General features: G+C 40.5%; 1 protein-coding gene across 1 annotated transcript in view; it reads left to right on the forward strand.

Annotated features, from left to right (window-relative positions):
• The window catches only part of CDC5L (cell division cycle 5 like), a 48,692-nt gene that overhangs the window by 4,652 nt on the left and 30,616 nt on the right, over positions 1-13,424 (forward strand). The window contains exons 3-11 of the mRNA XM_048845727.2: positions 657-818; positions 1,450-1,577; positions 2,700-2,799; positions 3,548-3,766; positions 5,201-5,345; positions 5,799-5,987; positions 7,637-7,785; positions 9,523-9,685; positions 11,215-11,379. Coding sequence (XP_048701684.1) covers positions 657-818; positions 1,450-1,577; positions 2,700-2,799; positions 3,548-3,766; positions 5,201-5,345; positions 5,799-5,987; positions 7,637-7,785; positions 9,523-9,685; positions 11,215-11,379 — 1,420 coding nt within the window. The remainder of the gene's footprint in view (positions 1-656; positions 819-1,449; positions 1,578-2,699; positions 2,800-3,547; positions 3,767-5,200; positions 5,346-5,798; positions 5,988-7,636; positions 7,786-9,522; positions 9,686-11,214; positions 11,380-13,424) is intronic.

Raw genomic sequence — 13,424 nt, forward strand, 5'->3', positions numbered from 1 at the left:
GAGATATTTGTCAGAAAGAAACTGCACAAAGAAAATTCACTTTAAATAAGCTCTTTGTATTAATATAAAGAGGCTTTCAGACCATTCAGTTTAGCCTCCCCTTTTTTTATTTTCCAGTACTAGATTTGAATGTGTACCAAAAAACCCCAAACCCTTAAAATTAACACACATGTACTAACAAATCCATATGAGATTTAGACCCCAATCCTGCAGACACTGAAGCGCACATGCTAAACTTAGTGGAAGCATAATCTAATGGAACTACATGCATACTTAAAATTAAGTGTGTGTTTAAGTATTTGCAGTATCGGGACCTTAATTGTTCTCCACCATTTCTTGTAACCATTTGAAAATGGTATGTAAAACCACATTACTAATAAAGGCTAGTTTTGTGAATCCTGTCTTGTGGCAAAAAAAAGTGAGGATGAGGAGAGATGGGAAGATCTGTATGACAAATGAGAACAAAACATAAAGCTTTCTATGTATAAAAGTGCTACCTATAATACATGTCTTTGAATACCATAGATTAGATATATCCAGGATGAGATTCTAAATCCTATCATAATGGTGTGTGGAAGCAATATGACTTGCTCACAACTGAATTGTCATAAACTGTCTCAGAAATGCCCTCCTTTAATTTTACGACCATGTAACAGGTACGAGTGGCTGGACCCAAGTATCAAAAAAACAGAATGGTCACGGGAAGAAGAGGAGAAACTATTACACTTGGCCAAGCTAATGCCAACCCAGTGGAGGACCATTGCTCCAATCATTGGAAGAACAGCTGCGCAGTGCTTGGAACACTATGAATTTCTGTTGTAAGTGACTCTATTTTGCTAAACATAAATAGCATGAAAATGTTTATAGTTTGTTACATAGACATCAGGAGGTTGCTGGCTGTGTGGACATATTCTCTTCTCCTTCCCTGCTGCTGCAGCTGGAAGGGCTTCCAGTTGACTTGGGCCTTCTGTAGGCTGCTTGGTTGGGCTACCTAGCTTGATGGGAAATGCTCCTGGTCCCTGGTGGTCTGGAGGGAGGCAGAGAGAGAAATGACTGGCCCATTTCCTGGCAGGAGTTGCTAGCAGGCCCGTCGTGCAGCAGTTCTCTATTATCAATATCTTTCCATGTACAGCTGTTACCCACAACAGATGAGTTCACTCCTGTCACCCTCATTACTGCTGACTTGTCCACTTTGCATGTTTCATTGCCTCTCTTTCGGTTGTTTTTATTAATTTGTGATGCTTTTGTTCTGGTAGCTTAAATATTAGTGTTCAATGATTTCATAATTCTTCTCTGCAGTTAGTAAATGTCTGTAATATTTACTGTGAGCTACCAGCTTACATTTCTTGGGCTTTTTTGGGGGTTTGGGATTTCAGGAGAGAGTTGCTCATTTTCCCCAGATTCATAAAATGGGTCATATCACCTGAACATGCTGGTACATCTTTGCAGGGATAAAGCTGCTCAGAGAGACAATGAGGAAGAAACTGCAGATGATCCTCGAAAACTGAAACCAGGAGAAATTGATCCAAATCCAGAAACCAAACCAGCCCGGCCAGATCCTATTGATATGGATGAAGGTAAATTAAGAATATGTTACATGTATCCGTATTTTTTAACAGTTCAGTCTCTTGCAGTTCCTTTGGCCTTTGTTTGATCATCCTGCCTCTTCTGTTCTCTCTGTTTTTTCAGGCTCCTATCTCTGTTCCTCATACAGTCTTTATCTTGTATTCTGCCTCAGGTCCTCTGTTTCACTCTCGTCTTTCAGGTTTCCTCTTTCTTTTCTTCAGTTTCATGGAATCTTAGAGTATCAGGGTTGGAAGGGACCTCAGGAGATCATCTAGTCCAACCCCCTGATCAAAGCAGGACCAATCCCCAATTTTTGCCCCAGATCCCTAAATGGCCCCCTCAAGGATTGAACTCACAACCCTGGGTTTAGCAGGCCAATGCTCAAACCACTGAGCTATCCCTCCCCCCAATTTCATATGGTCGCCTTCCTCCTTTGGATCTGCTCCCCTCCTTCTCTTCTGTCTCTTTATCACCTGTTTCCTTGGATGGTGTTTTTTTTTATTTCACTGCCTGGCTTTCTACTATTTACTGCCCTTCCACTGGTAATGCTCCTCTCTGTGTCTTCACACCAGATAATGTCTCCTAGATGAATCATTACTGAAATGTACCAGTAAAAATTCTTCTGTGTGTTACACCAGTAATATTTGAGACTAACTGTTAGGAGGGGTAGGAGTCCATGAAGGTGCCCCGGGTGAAGATTGAATAAGGACTGTTCTTGAATAGTAATAGTTTCTCAAGTGTCATGTTCCTGTCATCATAATAATAGGTCAGTCATCATTATTGTGTAGGCCTAAATATAAATTAAATTGTTTTCTATTATTGTGCTCAATCTCCCTTTTACTAGGAATATTCTGATTTCAGTTTAAACAGCATCGTACATCAGTGAAATATTGCCAACATTATGAATGTTCTTGTGATCTGTTTGGTTCATCTGGTTGGTGGCTTGATCTCTTGTGTTCATCTGGTTGTTTGTGCTCGTTGTAAAGAGAGAATGTAGAGGGCATGGGGAATCCATGCTGGCACACCGATCCTGGCAGCTTTCTAAAGGTTTTCTTCTGATCTTAATATTAACCCCCAGCTCCCCAATATAATGTGAAAAATTGGTAATCTTCTTTCTCTATACTTTTTTGCAGATGAACTTGAAATGCTATCTGAAGCTAGAGCACGTCTGGCTAATACTCAGGGAAAGAAGGCCAAGAGAAAAGCAAGAGAGAAGCAGCTGGAAGAAGCTAGGTAGACACACCCCATCCCTTCCACTTGTCTGCTCTGTTGTCTCTTAAGTTTTTAGTTTCTCCCTCTGTCCCTTTCACATGGAATCCCTTTCCTGAACCCATCTGTGAAGCCACTGCTCTCTCCTCTTTCAGCTTCTCTTCAAGACCCATCTCTACTGAGATGCCAAAAAGAAATGAGCAAGCTGATGATGCTTGAAAGAAAGATGCGATTAGTTGCCACTTTATCTAGTTAGAGTGATTAGTTGCTTTATCTAGTTAGAGTGATTTTAAAAAATAATGATTTGCAAATGTGTATATAACAGCAGGATACGGTGTACCCTTCTCCCCTATCCTTCATATGCTGCTCGTCTTCTTGGGCCCCACTCCTGTAAAGACTTGCGTGTGCTTACACTGATGCAATAGAATTACTCAGATTGACTTCACTGGGACTACATGCAATGTACAAATTAAAGCACTTACTTAAGTCTTTGCAGGATCAGGGGTTTAGATTGTAATCTTTTCAGGGCATCAGGGGCTGTGTCATCGTATCTTTGGATGTGTTTGCACAGCACCTAGCATAATGAGTCTGCAGCCTGACTGGGGCATCTGGGTGCTCCTGGAATATAAACATTTAATAATGTCAGTGCTATTATGGTCCATCACATTTTATAAATAATATCTCATCCCTAAGTAATATCTGATGTTAGCAGGTGACTGTTGTACAGGAGGCATTAACTTTGAATTAAGTAGCATTTTCTGTGTTTCCTCAGACGTCTTGCTGCTCTCCAGAAGAGGAGGGAACTTAGAGCTGCGGGGATAGAGATCCAGAAGAAAAGGAAAAAGAAGAGAGGAGTGGATTACAATGCAGAAATCCCATTTGAAAAGAAGCCTGCTCCTGGCTTTTATGATACATTGGAGGAAAACTACCAGGCACTGGATGCGGACTTCAGGAAGCTACGTCAGCAAGACCTGGATGGAGAATTAAGATCGTAAGTTTGTTTTAAATTTTGTGAGTAATTTTTAGTGCTCATGTAACAGAGGCCTGGTATGGACAAGTGTGTTCCTCACTGGGCATATGCCAGTGCACCTTGATTCTGACTTGCAGGCCGCTTCTCTTCAGTTCTAGGTCTCTTATGATTACTTGTCTTGGTGAATTTTGTGTCAGTTTAATAATGTGGAAAAATGTTGACTGGACCCAAGAATGAGGCTCCCGAACTCCTTTTTTGCTCTTTTGAACCTAAGAATTTCAAGACTTTAAGGAATTTAAACCATTGCATCACCAACTCTGTCATATTTTTACATCAGTAAGATAATTGCATTTTAGTTTTCATCAGAGGAATGATGATTTTTCTTCCTACAAAACATGGCTTTATTAAATTGCTTGTAAGAGCAGCTCTGACATGTCGTGGCAATACTTCATTTGTTTGTTTTATTGCCATTTTGCCACATGTGATTATATTATTATTAGAATCAGCTCAAGTCCTTTTTTATTTATTTAACAAAATTGTCTCTGAAAATGTTTGCTGGAGCAGCGACAAACGTTGTCAAATGGAACAGCAGAGCTAGCCAGCATGCTGTTGTTTGTACTTCCACAATTCACTTCCAGTTACTTCTGCCAACTGTTCCCTGTTGAGTGAGCAGATCCAACAATCCGTCCAACTTGATTTACTAGCTCTAATCTAATTAATTTTTCTTTTAATATTTCCTAGTTTAGGCAATCCATTGTATACAGCATAAATAGCAGACAGCTGTGAATTACAGAGCTGCAATTCCAGCAAGAGCGTCATGTGATTGTGAACCATGAGAAGGAAACTCAAGTGGCTTCACCAGAAACTCTTGTTGGAATTATAGCCCTTAATTCCAGTGTTGTTGTTTAAAAAAGTGTGTGTAATATACAGATTCAAACCTGGCTCCATGCTCTACTAACTCTTCCTCCAACTTTCCTTGCAAGAGTTCATGTGCTGCTTCTTTTACTATTCCTTCAAGGGCAGAGCCTTGTTTCCTAAGCTCCCATCGCTCCCTGGCTTCCTCCTACCACTTGTTGGAGGAAGGACAGCTCCTGCTTGCTTACACTTGGGGCTTCTTAGCATTTTTCAGTGCTCCTCCCTCTTCCTGCAGTCACTGGCATGCTGGCGAGCACCAATGGATGTCTACTAACTGCAGCCGAAGTAGCAAGCTGTTTCCTAAATCCCATTATTTACAGATGTGACATTCCTTTTCTTATTGCATGGTTTTCAATCCATGTATTATCAATTGACTTCTGATCCACAAAGCTGCTACCTCTTCCTGAAATATGTTTTGTTACAGCATATCCCACCTTCACCAGCTAGAGCAAAGGATTTTCTGTCTCTCTCTGAATTGCCAGTTTTGCTTTGCTGATCAGTTCTGAGCGTTTTAAATGACTTTCTTGTCCATTGTGACAGGGAGAAGGAAGGAAGAGAGCGCAAAAAAGACAAACAGCATATGAAACGGAAGAAAGAATCTGACTTGCCTTCAGCTATTCTTCAGACCAGTGGAGTGTCAGAGTTTACTAAAAAAAGAAGCAAACTAGTGCTTCCAGCACCTCAGGTAAATTGTCGATCAGAGGCAAACTGTTACCATCTGTCTGATGTTTGGTGGCCTGTGTGAAATGAGTCGAATGGTCACAGTTCTGTACCTAGCATACCACAATTGTTGCAGAGACCAAGGTTCAAACGGGCATAGAGGTGCTTTTCCTAGGTTAGAGGTGACATACGTTGGCAGCACTGCACTGCCATTGCACGTACCGTACCTTTCGACCTCTCAGTCTCGCACCTTTTTATCGTCATACATGGCAGACAGGTTGTTTATTTTTTAAAATGCATTGAATAAGCAACTAGCCAGTGCATTAAGTAGGAGTAGAGTATCTGTTTGAGCTGGGTGAGAGGAGAGTATTCTTAAAATGTTACCTTTTTCCTTTGGTATGTAATTCTTGATACCTGCAAGTATGAACTTTATTCTCCCAAATGTAACTCGTTGTTTGATACTGGTTTCCTTTGAAAGATTTCAGATACAGAACTCGAGGAAGTAGTGAAAGTAGGCCAGGCGAGCGAGATTGCACGTCAAACAGCTGAAGAATCTGGAATTACTAACTCTGCTTCCAGCACCCTTTTGTCTGAATACAATGTCACCAACAACAGCATTGCCCTTAGAACGCCCAAAACTCCAGCGGCACAGGACAGGATCCTGCAGGTAAAGTATAAATGTATAGAGCAAGTTCTATGTTATACTAGAGTGAGGGTACTCAGACTTTGTCATAGCAAGCCTCCCTAAGCGAAGGAAAAAAAGTTATGCCACTCCATAGTTTAGTAAGACAACACAAAGAGGTGAAAATCCTATAGCTTATAAGAATACAAGTAATAAAGTAGAAGGGTTTTGATCAATATAGTCATAATAAGAGTCTGAGTATCAAAAGGAGTAATTTGATTTCCTAGAGCACCTTTCGTGTTATCTCACAGTTCTGCTCAAAAAGAGTATAAATCATAGCAGCTAAAATAAAACTTGCAAATATTTTAGGGAATTTTAACACCCATTGACACTGCGACACCCCCTACCACGACCTGAGGGGCCCTGGAATGAAGAGAGCAGGGCTAATAGGTGCTAGGGTCGCAGGCAGAGAGAATGGGTACCTCTTTTAGTGCGAGCAGGGGCAGTGTAGGCCGTGGGTAGGGGGCCTTGCTGCCTGGGGCAAATCTTGGCACTCCTAGGTCCACCAGTACCATGAGCACTGTGGAGATCTGCTGCTGCAGGAAGTCAAGGGTGCTGAGCCAGTAGCTGGGACTGAGGCTGGGGCCAAGGTGGTGCTGCTGTCAGCTGAGACCAACGGGTTACTCTCCAGCTGCATCAGTGCTGTGTGGGAGGCAGTATGTCACCCAAGGCAGGAACCCTGTGGGGCCCCCGCTTCTCCCAGGAACTGACCCAACCAGCCATCCATTCCTGTATCATCTCCCCCCAAGTGATTAGGTACTTCAGCGTGGGGTGGAAGTGACCATCTGCCTCAAACCTGACATATAAGGCACTTTTGGAGGCAAGATACTAGAATAGAGGGATTATCATTGTGTTGTAGTTACAGTTCTTGTGTGACTCTGTTTAGTCCACTGTGTTAACCTTTAGGGTTGTCTGATTTCTTTAAGACAAAAGGACAAAATCTTTGTGAGAAGAAAATGTTCTTGACTCATTTCAGGCATATACCCAGATTTTCAAAAGTGACTAAGGCCTGGTCTACCCTACGAAGTTAAGTCGACCTAACTACATCGCATTGGACTGTGAAAAATCTCACCCCCTGTGCAACATAATTAGGCTGAACTAAGCCTGGTGTAGACACTTCTAGGTCAATGGGAGAATTCTTCCTTCAACATAACTACTGCCTCTTGGAGAAGTGAATTTATTACATCTAGACATGGCCTTATGGTCTTGATAATTTTTGGATGAACTTGGACACCTTAAAAGACCCTGATTTTTCAGAGCGCGGGAGAACAGCACTTTCTGAAAATCAGAGCCTTTAAAGTGTCTTTAATTACATGTTAGAGATCACTGATCACTTTTGAAAATCTTAGCGGTGGTATCTACCCAGATTGAAGGAAACTGAAATATTAAGCAACTCCCTCATTGTAGCAACTAAGGAAGATTAAAATACTCAGCTCTGTTGTAAGACATGTAAGTAGCCAGTGTGTTCTTCTTAAAATTAGGAAATTTTTAACAACTTCAACAAAATACTTTGACATTTAAATGACTATTCAGCATTCATACCTATTTTTTAACACTAGGTCTATTAAACTTGCACAACAGAGGTTGATTTTGGAAATCCTGGTAACGTGCTCTGTATATTGTCTGTCACACAGGAAGCCCAGAACTTGATGGCTTTGACGAACGTAGACACCCCCCTGAAAGGTGGTCTTAATACCCCCCTCCATGAGAGTGACTTCTCTGGAGTGACACCCCAGAGACAAGTTGTTCAGACTCCGAATACAGTGCTTTCCACACCCTTCAGGTAAAGCAAACTATTCAGAGATGGTGGGATGAGTGGAAGTTCTTAACATATTTTAAATAACAGGATTTGATTATTGACCTACAGCAAATGCTAGTTTGATTTTTTAGCCCTTATTATACCACTTTCTTTTTCTTCTTATCATCTTTGTCAAGTTGAGCCTCACATCTTTTAGTACAGTGTCTAGCACAATGTGGTACTGGTCCATGACTAGGGCTCCTGGCTGCTATGGCAATACAAATTAACTGGTATATTTAAAATGGACAGTGGCATTCTATGTAATATCTGATCCTAACGTTTCCAAAGTATTGCATCTGAGTGTCAGCTGTTGAGAGACACTTGATTAAAACTTCTGTGAACCTTTGAAAAGCCGAGGTGAATATTTTATAGGCCATGTTTATGTGTTTGTGTATGTATGTAATATAATTCTTGTACAGCCAATCCAAACATTGTGGAATTGTTAGTTTGACTCTTACAGTAGGTCCCAAATAAACATATATCCCACAAATGCCATATTCCGTAGAACTGGAAAATTCCATAGACTCAGTATATTTTGTGGCTGAAGTTTTTCAACTCAAGTTTTAATTTTACTTCTGTTCATCGTACTTGAGGAAGCAGAGGCAAATGAAGTACATAGGTATTCTTGTGGCAACTTTTCAAAAATAACCTCAGTCTGTTCCCTAAAATTTTTTATCCAGAAGCCACAATTGGATCCACTCAAGCAGGTCTTTATTTTATGCAGAGTTCTGTTGAAGTCAGCGCAGCTTAACACAAGTGCAAAGGTCAGCCTGTGCTGATCCAGTTGCCGGCGTGTGTGTGTGTGTAATCTAATTTTGCGTTCAAGTTTTTCATTCACTGAAGATCAGATCTGCACATGCAAATAGGGTTGTTTTCTAGCCACCTAACTTTCATGCATTGTGGGTGTTCACATCCAAAATCTTGGATGGAAAATGTGGGCTTGTTATGTTAGAAACAGTATTCTACGTCTTTTTTGTTTAAAAGAAGCAATATAACAAAGCAGAACCTTCATGTTAACAGTTTTAAGATGGGTTAGATGTTATTATTATTTATTCTCTCAACAGAGCAAGTTTAAACATCTAAGAGCCCTTTTAACTGAAATGTTTCCTGTACTTCAGTGTTACTCTGTGGTAATCTGTGAAATTTGTAACATTTTGTTGTGACTAACCCATGCAGAATACATGGGGGCTTTAGTTGTAACAATACTTTGAAAAATCTAAGTTAAAAAATATGTTACTTTAATAAATTCAAGCCTGTAACAATTTTTTTGGCACCCATGGAAAGCTGTGTTTTTCATCTATGCAACCAGAACAAAGCTTTCTCTGGGCTAAATAAAATCAATAGGCTAAGTTAAATGGGCTTTGCCATTCTGACATGTGAAGTGTTTTAAGAAATCCCTATCCTTTCAAGCCAAAGAGAACTGCAGTATCTTTCTAAATACATTTATGCAAGGCTATAGCATTTTTAACGTTGCATCTTAAATATGGTGCTTTGGATCAGTAATAGATTTTCTCTGTGTGTGCATGCGCATTCTCCATTATTGTTTGTTCTATGAAAGAAACCGCTTTTATTAAGCTATCATCACAGATTGTGTGTCTTACAAAAAGTTCTGAAAAGTGGCTCAGTTTAGCTGTATCTTACTATGCAAAAAAGCATTCAAACTCTTTCAGAGCTGATGCCCTTTGATTAAAAGTTCAAATGTGCCTTTACTTAACTCTATAGGACTCCATCTCATGGAGCAGAAGGTTTGACACCTCGTGGTGGAATAACTCCTAAACCAGTGGTTGGAGCAACTCCAGGTAGGACTCCCCTGCGAGATAAATTGAACATCAATCCAGAAGAGGGAATGGCAGATTACAATGATCCGTCTTATGCAAAACAGCTGGTAAGTAGTACGTGTGAGGAAGAGAAGAATGTTCTATTAACTTCCTGGGATTTGAAATTCATGTTGATCTCCTGTACAGAATTTGTATTACCAGTTACATATAAATATTCATGACCTAATAAAATTACATCTCTGCATTTTCATCACATCAAGAATACACTTTAAAAGCAAAAATCTCACCACACATGAAAAAGAAAAACAGCTTTGAATATGCCCAGTCAAAGAGCTCCAACGCTCCACCACATAAAGACATTTGGCTATAACTAGACCTCAGTCCCACTTGTGTCTTTGAAGTGGAACAGGAAATACTTAGTCCCAAGAAAAGATTCGTTTATCCTATAATCCCATTCCACCCTCAAATCCCTCATATTTTGGCCGCCAATTCTAGGTACAGGACTTTCTCATCAGTGTACCCCGTTGACAAAATTGAAGTAGAGCGGTTTTAAGGTTTACCCATTAAGAGCTGTAGCCCTTGAGATGCCCAGTAATGTAGCAATCTGGTCCAGATTCTTTCATCACCTTTGTCAACAGATGTTTCCATTCCTGGCTATTCTGCCAGCTGAATCTTGCCAAATAGATGTGGTGTAAGAGGGCACAGAATTACATAGGAATTGCCTTGGGAGCTCCTTTTATGTGGCAAATTCTGCAGCCTGTACTGTGGTTTTGGATATCTCCCACTATAGGCACCGGTGTTTCTCTTTGGGCTAACAAAGGATTTCCAGTCCAAAGTGCTTGGCATGTTCTTTTGAAGGAAATAGCTCTTGTAGTCCAGAATCTGAAGTTTTCTCTTCGCTTAAAGGACTAAGTCTATTTGGAGGTCTTTGCAAGTGTCTCAGTGCCATCTCGTCCTTTTCAAGGGTAAGCTTGGCTCTTGACTTCGGAAGTTCAGCAAGAGACTTCAGATTCCGAAGGTTTCCAGAGATGCTTGTGCTTTTGCCATTACCCTACTGGCATAATTGCCATATCTATAAGCCACTGCATTGCAATTCTAGAGCAGTGATATCTGAAGAGAAATGTTCCCGTTAGACAACTCTCCACAGATAGCCCTATATCCAGGCTGTGCAACAACTCGCTATATGAGTAACTTCGTAAAGTGCCTGTCATCTTGAACTTCTAGTGTCATGTTGAAACTGACAGTGAGAAAAGAGGAGCCACTCCTGTGCTATACTCCTACACTAAATAGCTGTTTCTCTGGATCCCTTTCCTTGCACCTTTCACAAGCTGTTTTCAGGGAAGCTGCACATCTTCCTTCCACAGGCCTCAGGAGACTATTCGTAGAGCATGAATTCTGGAGTCATTGTCTTTTGTATAATGTGGATTAATAACCTTCATCTTTCATTTGTTAAACTTGCTTTTAAGTTTTTACTTACATTTTCTGTTAAGTTGACTGCATAGCTAGCTAAAATCACCAGATGAAATCTGTGTACTTTTTCTCTGTATTTATTAGTACCCAAGGAAAATGAAAATCTACCAAATAATATAAATGTCTGTGCATTCAGAATGATTAAAACTTGATTTACTTTCAACAGGAAAGAGAGTCTCGTGAGCATCTGCGTCTAGGGCTTATGGGTCTTCCTGCCCCAAAGAATGACTTTGAGATTGTTTTACCGGAAAATGCAGAGAAGGAACTTGAGGAACATGAAACAGATGATACCTATATAGAAGATGCTGCTGATGTGGATGCTCGCAAACAGGTGGGAGTACATTGTGAAATCAGTAAAAGTTCTCTACTCTGTATGTTATTTCCTGTAGCTCAAGATACATACTTAATTAAAGCAATGGGTTATATGAGGAAAATTAGAAAAAACGTACATGTTACCTGCATTAGGGTAACATTAGAATATTTAAAGGAACACACTCAAGTTAAAAATCACACTTCTGTTGAAAATTTTTTTAATTTACTAGTATCGTAAGTCACACCTAATCTTAACACAAGGAAAGAGATAATAAATATAAATTTTTCCTGAAATATTTTTTTTCCTAGTCACAGTTTTAGGTCCCGATTCTGTAAAGACTTAAATGTGCTTAACTTTATGCACATTAATTAAATTAAAAACTGTCTATTCAGGTTTTCTTTCAGAATCTAATATGGTAACCACAGAATATCACATGTGAAATATAGTAAGGATGTGCGCCTTTATTGGGCACCTTGTTTTTTGCTTTTTCTAAGCTCTTTGGAGTATTAATTTTAGGAACATAATTAGAAATTTACTTTCAGTGTGTACCTTTAAAACAATATTTTAATAATTCTCTTTGCCCTTCACTATATGTTGGCAAGTGAACAAAAGATGGAAATGAAGCCTGAATCTTTATTCATGTGTGACGAACGTTTTCCATGTTTGTTAATGCTAGGCTGTCCCACTGAAATCAAGTATATACAATTCATATTCCATTCCATAAGGTCCTATAGCCTATTAATATTACATGCTATGCACTCCTCCTTTATGTAGAAATGATCACAAGGAAATGAGGATTGCTATTCAAAATATAGTTGGGTGCAAAATTCCCACTTGCCTACTGCTTTACAACTTCAAAGAGCTACACAAGTAACAGTCAGGAGTCTGGTGGCACCTTAAAGACTAACAGATTTATTTGGGCATAAGCTTTTGTGGGTAAAACACCACTTCCTCAGATGCATGGCGTGAAAATTACAGATGCAGGCATTATATAATGACACATGAAGGGAAGGGAGTTACCTCGCAAGTGGAGAACCAGTGTTGACAGGGCCAATTCGGTCAGGCTGGATGTGGTCCACTCCCAGTAATAGATGAGAAGGTGTCAATTCCGGGAGAGGCAGAGCTGCTTTAGTCCCTGTGCAAGCCCAAATTAATGGTGTTAAATTTGCAAATGAATTTTAGTTCTGCTGTTTCTGTTAGTCTTTAAGGTGCCACCAGACTCCTTGTTGTTTTTGTGGATACAGACTAACACAGCTACCCCCGATACTTGACACAAGTAACAGTCACAACTCTCCGTGAGAAGCAGGTGTTCAGATACAGTGGTGGTGAATGTGGTGTAAATGCTGGGATAAATAGCAGTATGTTCATTTTGTAGGTGAGGAAAACAGGGTCCGGGGTCAGGGGCACTGCCCAAGACCTGGTGCTTGGAGGGATTGTGCTTTTAAAGAAACAATACTTCTATTGGCATTGGAGGGAAGGTGCTCGGAGGAGACGGCTCTTATACTTTTGGAAAGGTGTAGCTAGTGCTTTTCGCCTGCATGCATACACCCCCCTCTTCTGGCTAGTGTTTGGAGGAGAAGGGGACATTATTATTCAATAATAATGAATAAATGGCCATTGGTCCCTAAGGCAGCAGACAAGGCCTGCTATCCTCCTCAACCCTTCTAGTATCCTGCAGCCACCTGCGCAAGTACATTGGGCAAAGTCACTTTGTTATCTTTTGTTCCTCTTGCACATCCATGTGGGGCCAGCTGGTGTCCTGTTTTAAGAGGCAAGGTAGTGGCAGAGCTGGGATTAAAACTTAGGAGATCCTGGCTACCAATCCTGAGTTTTTAGGCAGTGCTACCTCTCCATTTTATTTGTACCCTGTGTGTTGGAAAGTGTGAGAATCCCCTTATTATTTTCTTAAACTTCCATTATTGTAATTCAAGTGGAGGCTCAGTCCCCTGATTTAATAGAAGGGAGAAGTGGGGGCCTGCCAGTAGAATGAAAGGAAGTGGTAAGGAGCCTAGTCTGGATGAGCCAGGACCACATGGGATTGTGGAGCAGGTGTCTCATGAGGT

This window comes from Caretta caretta, chromosome 3 (genome assembly GCF_965140235.1).
Source record: "Caretta caretta isolate rCarCar2 chromosome 3, rCarCar1.hap1, whole genome shotgun sequence".
NCBI classification, from domain to species: Eukaryota; Metazoa; Chordata; order Testudines; family Cheloniidae; genus Caretta; species Caretta caretta.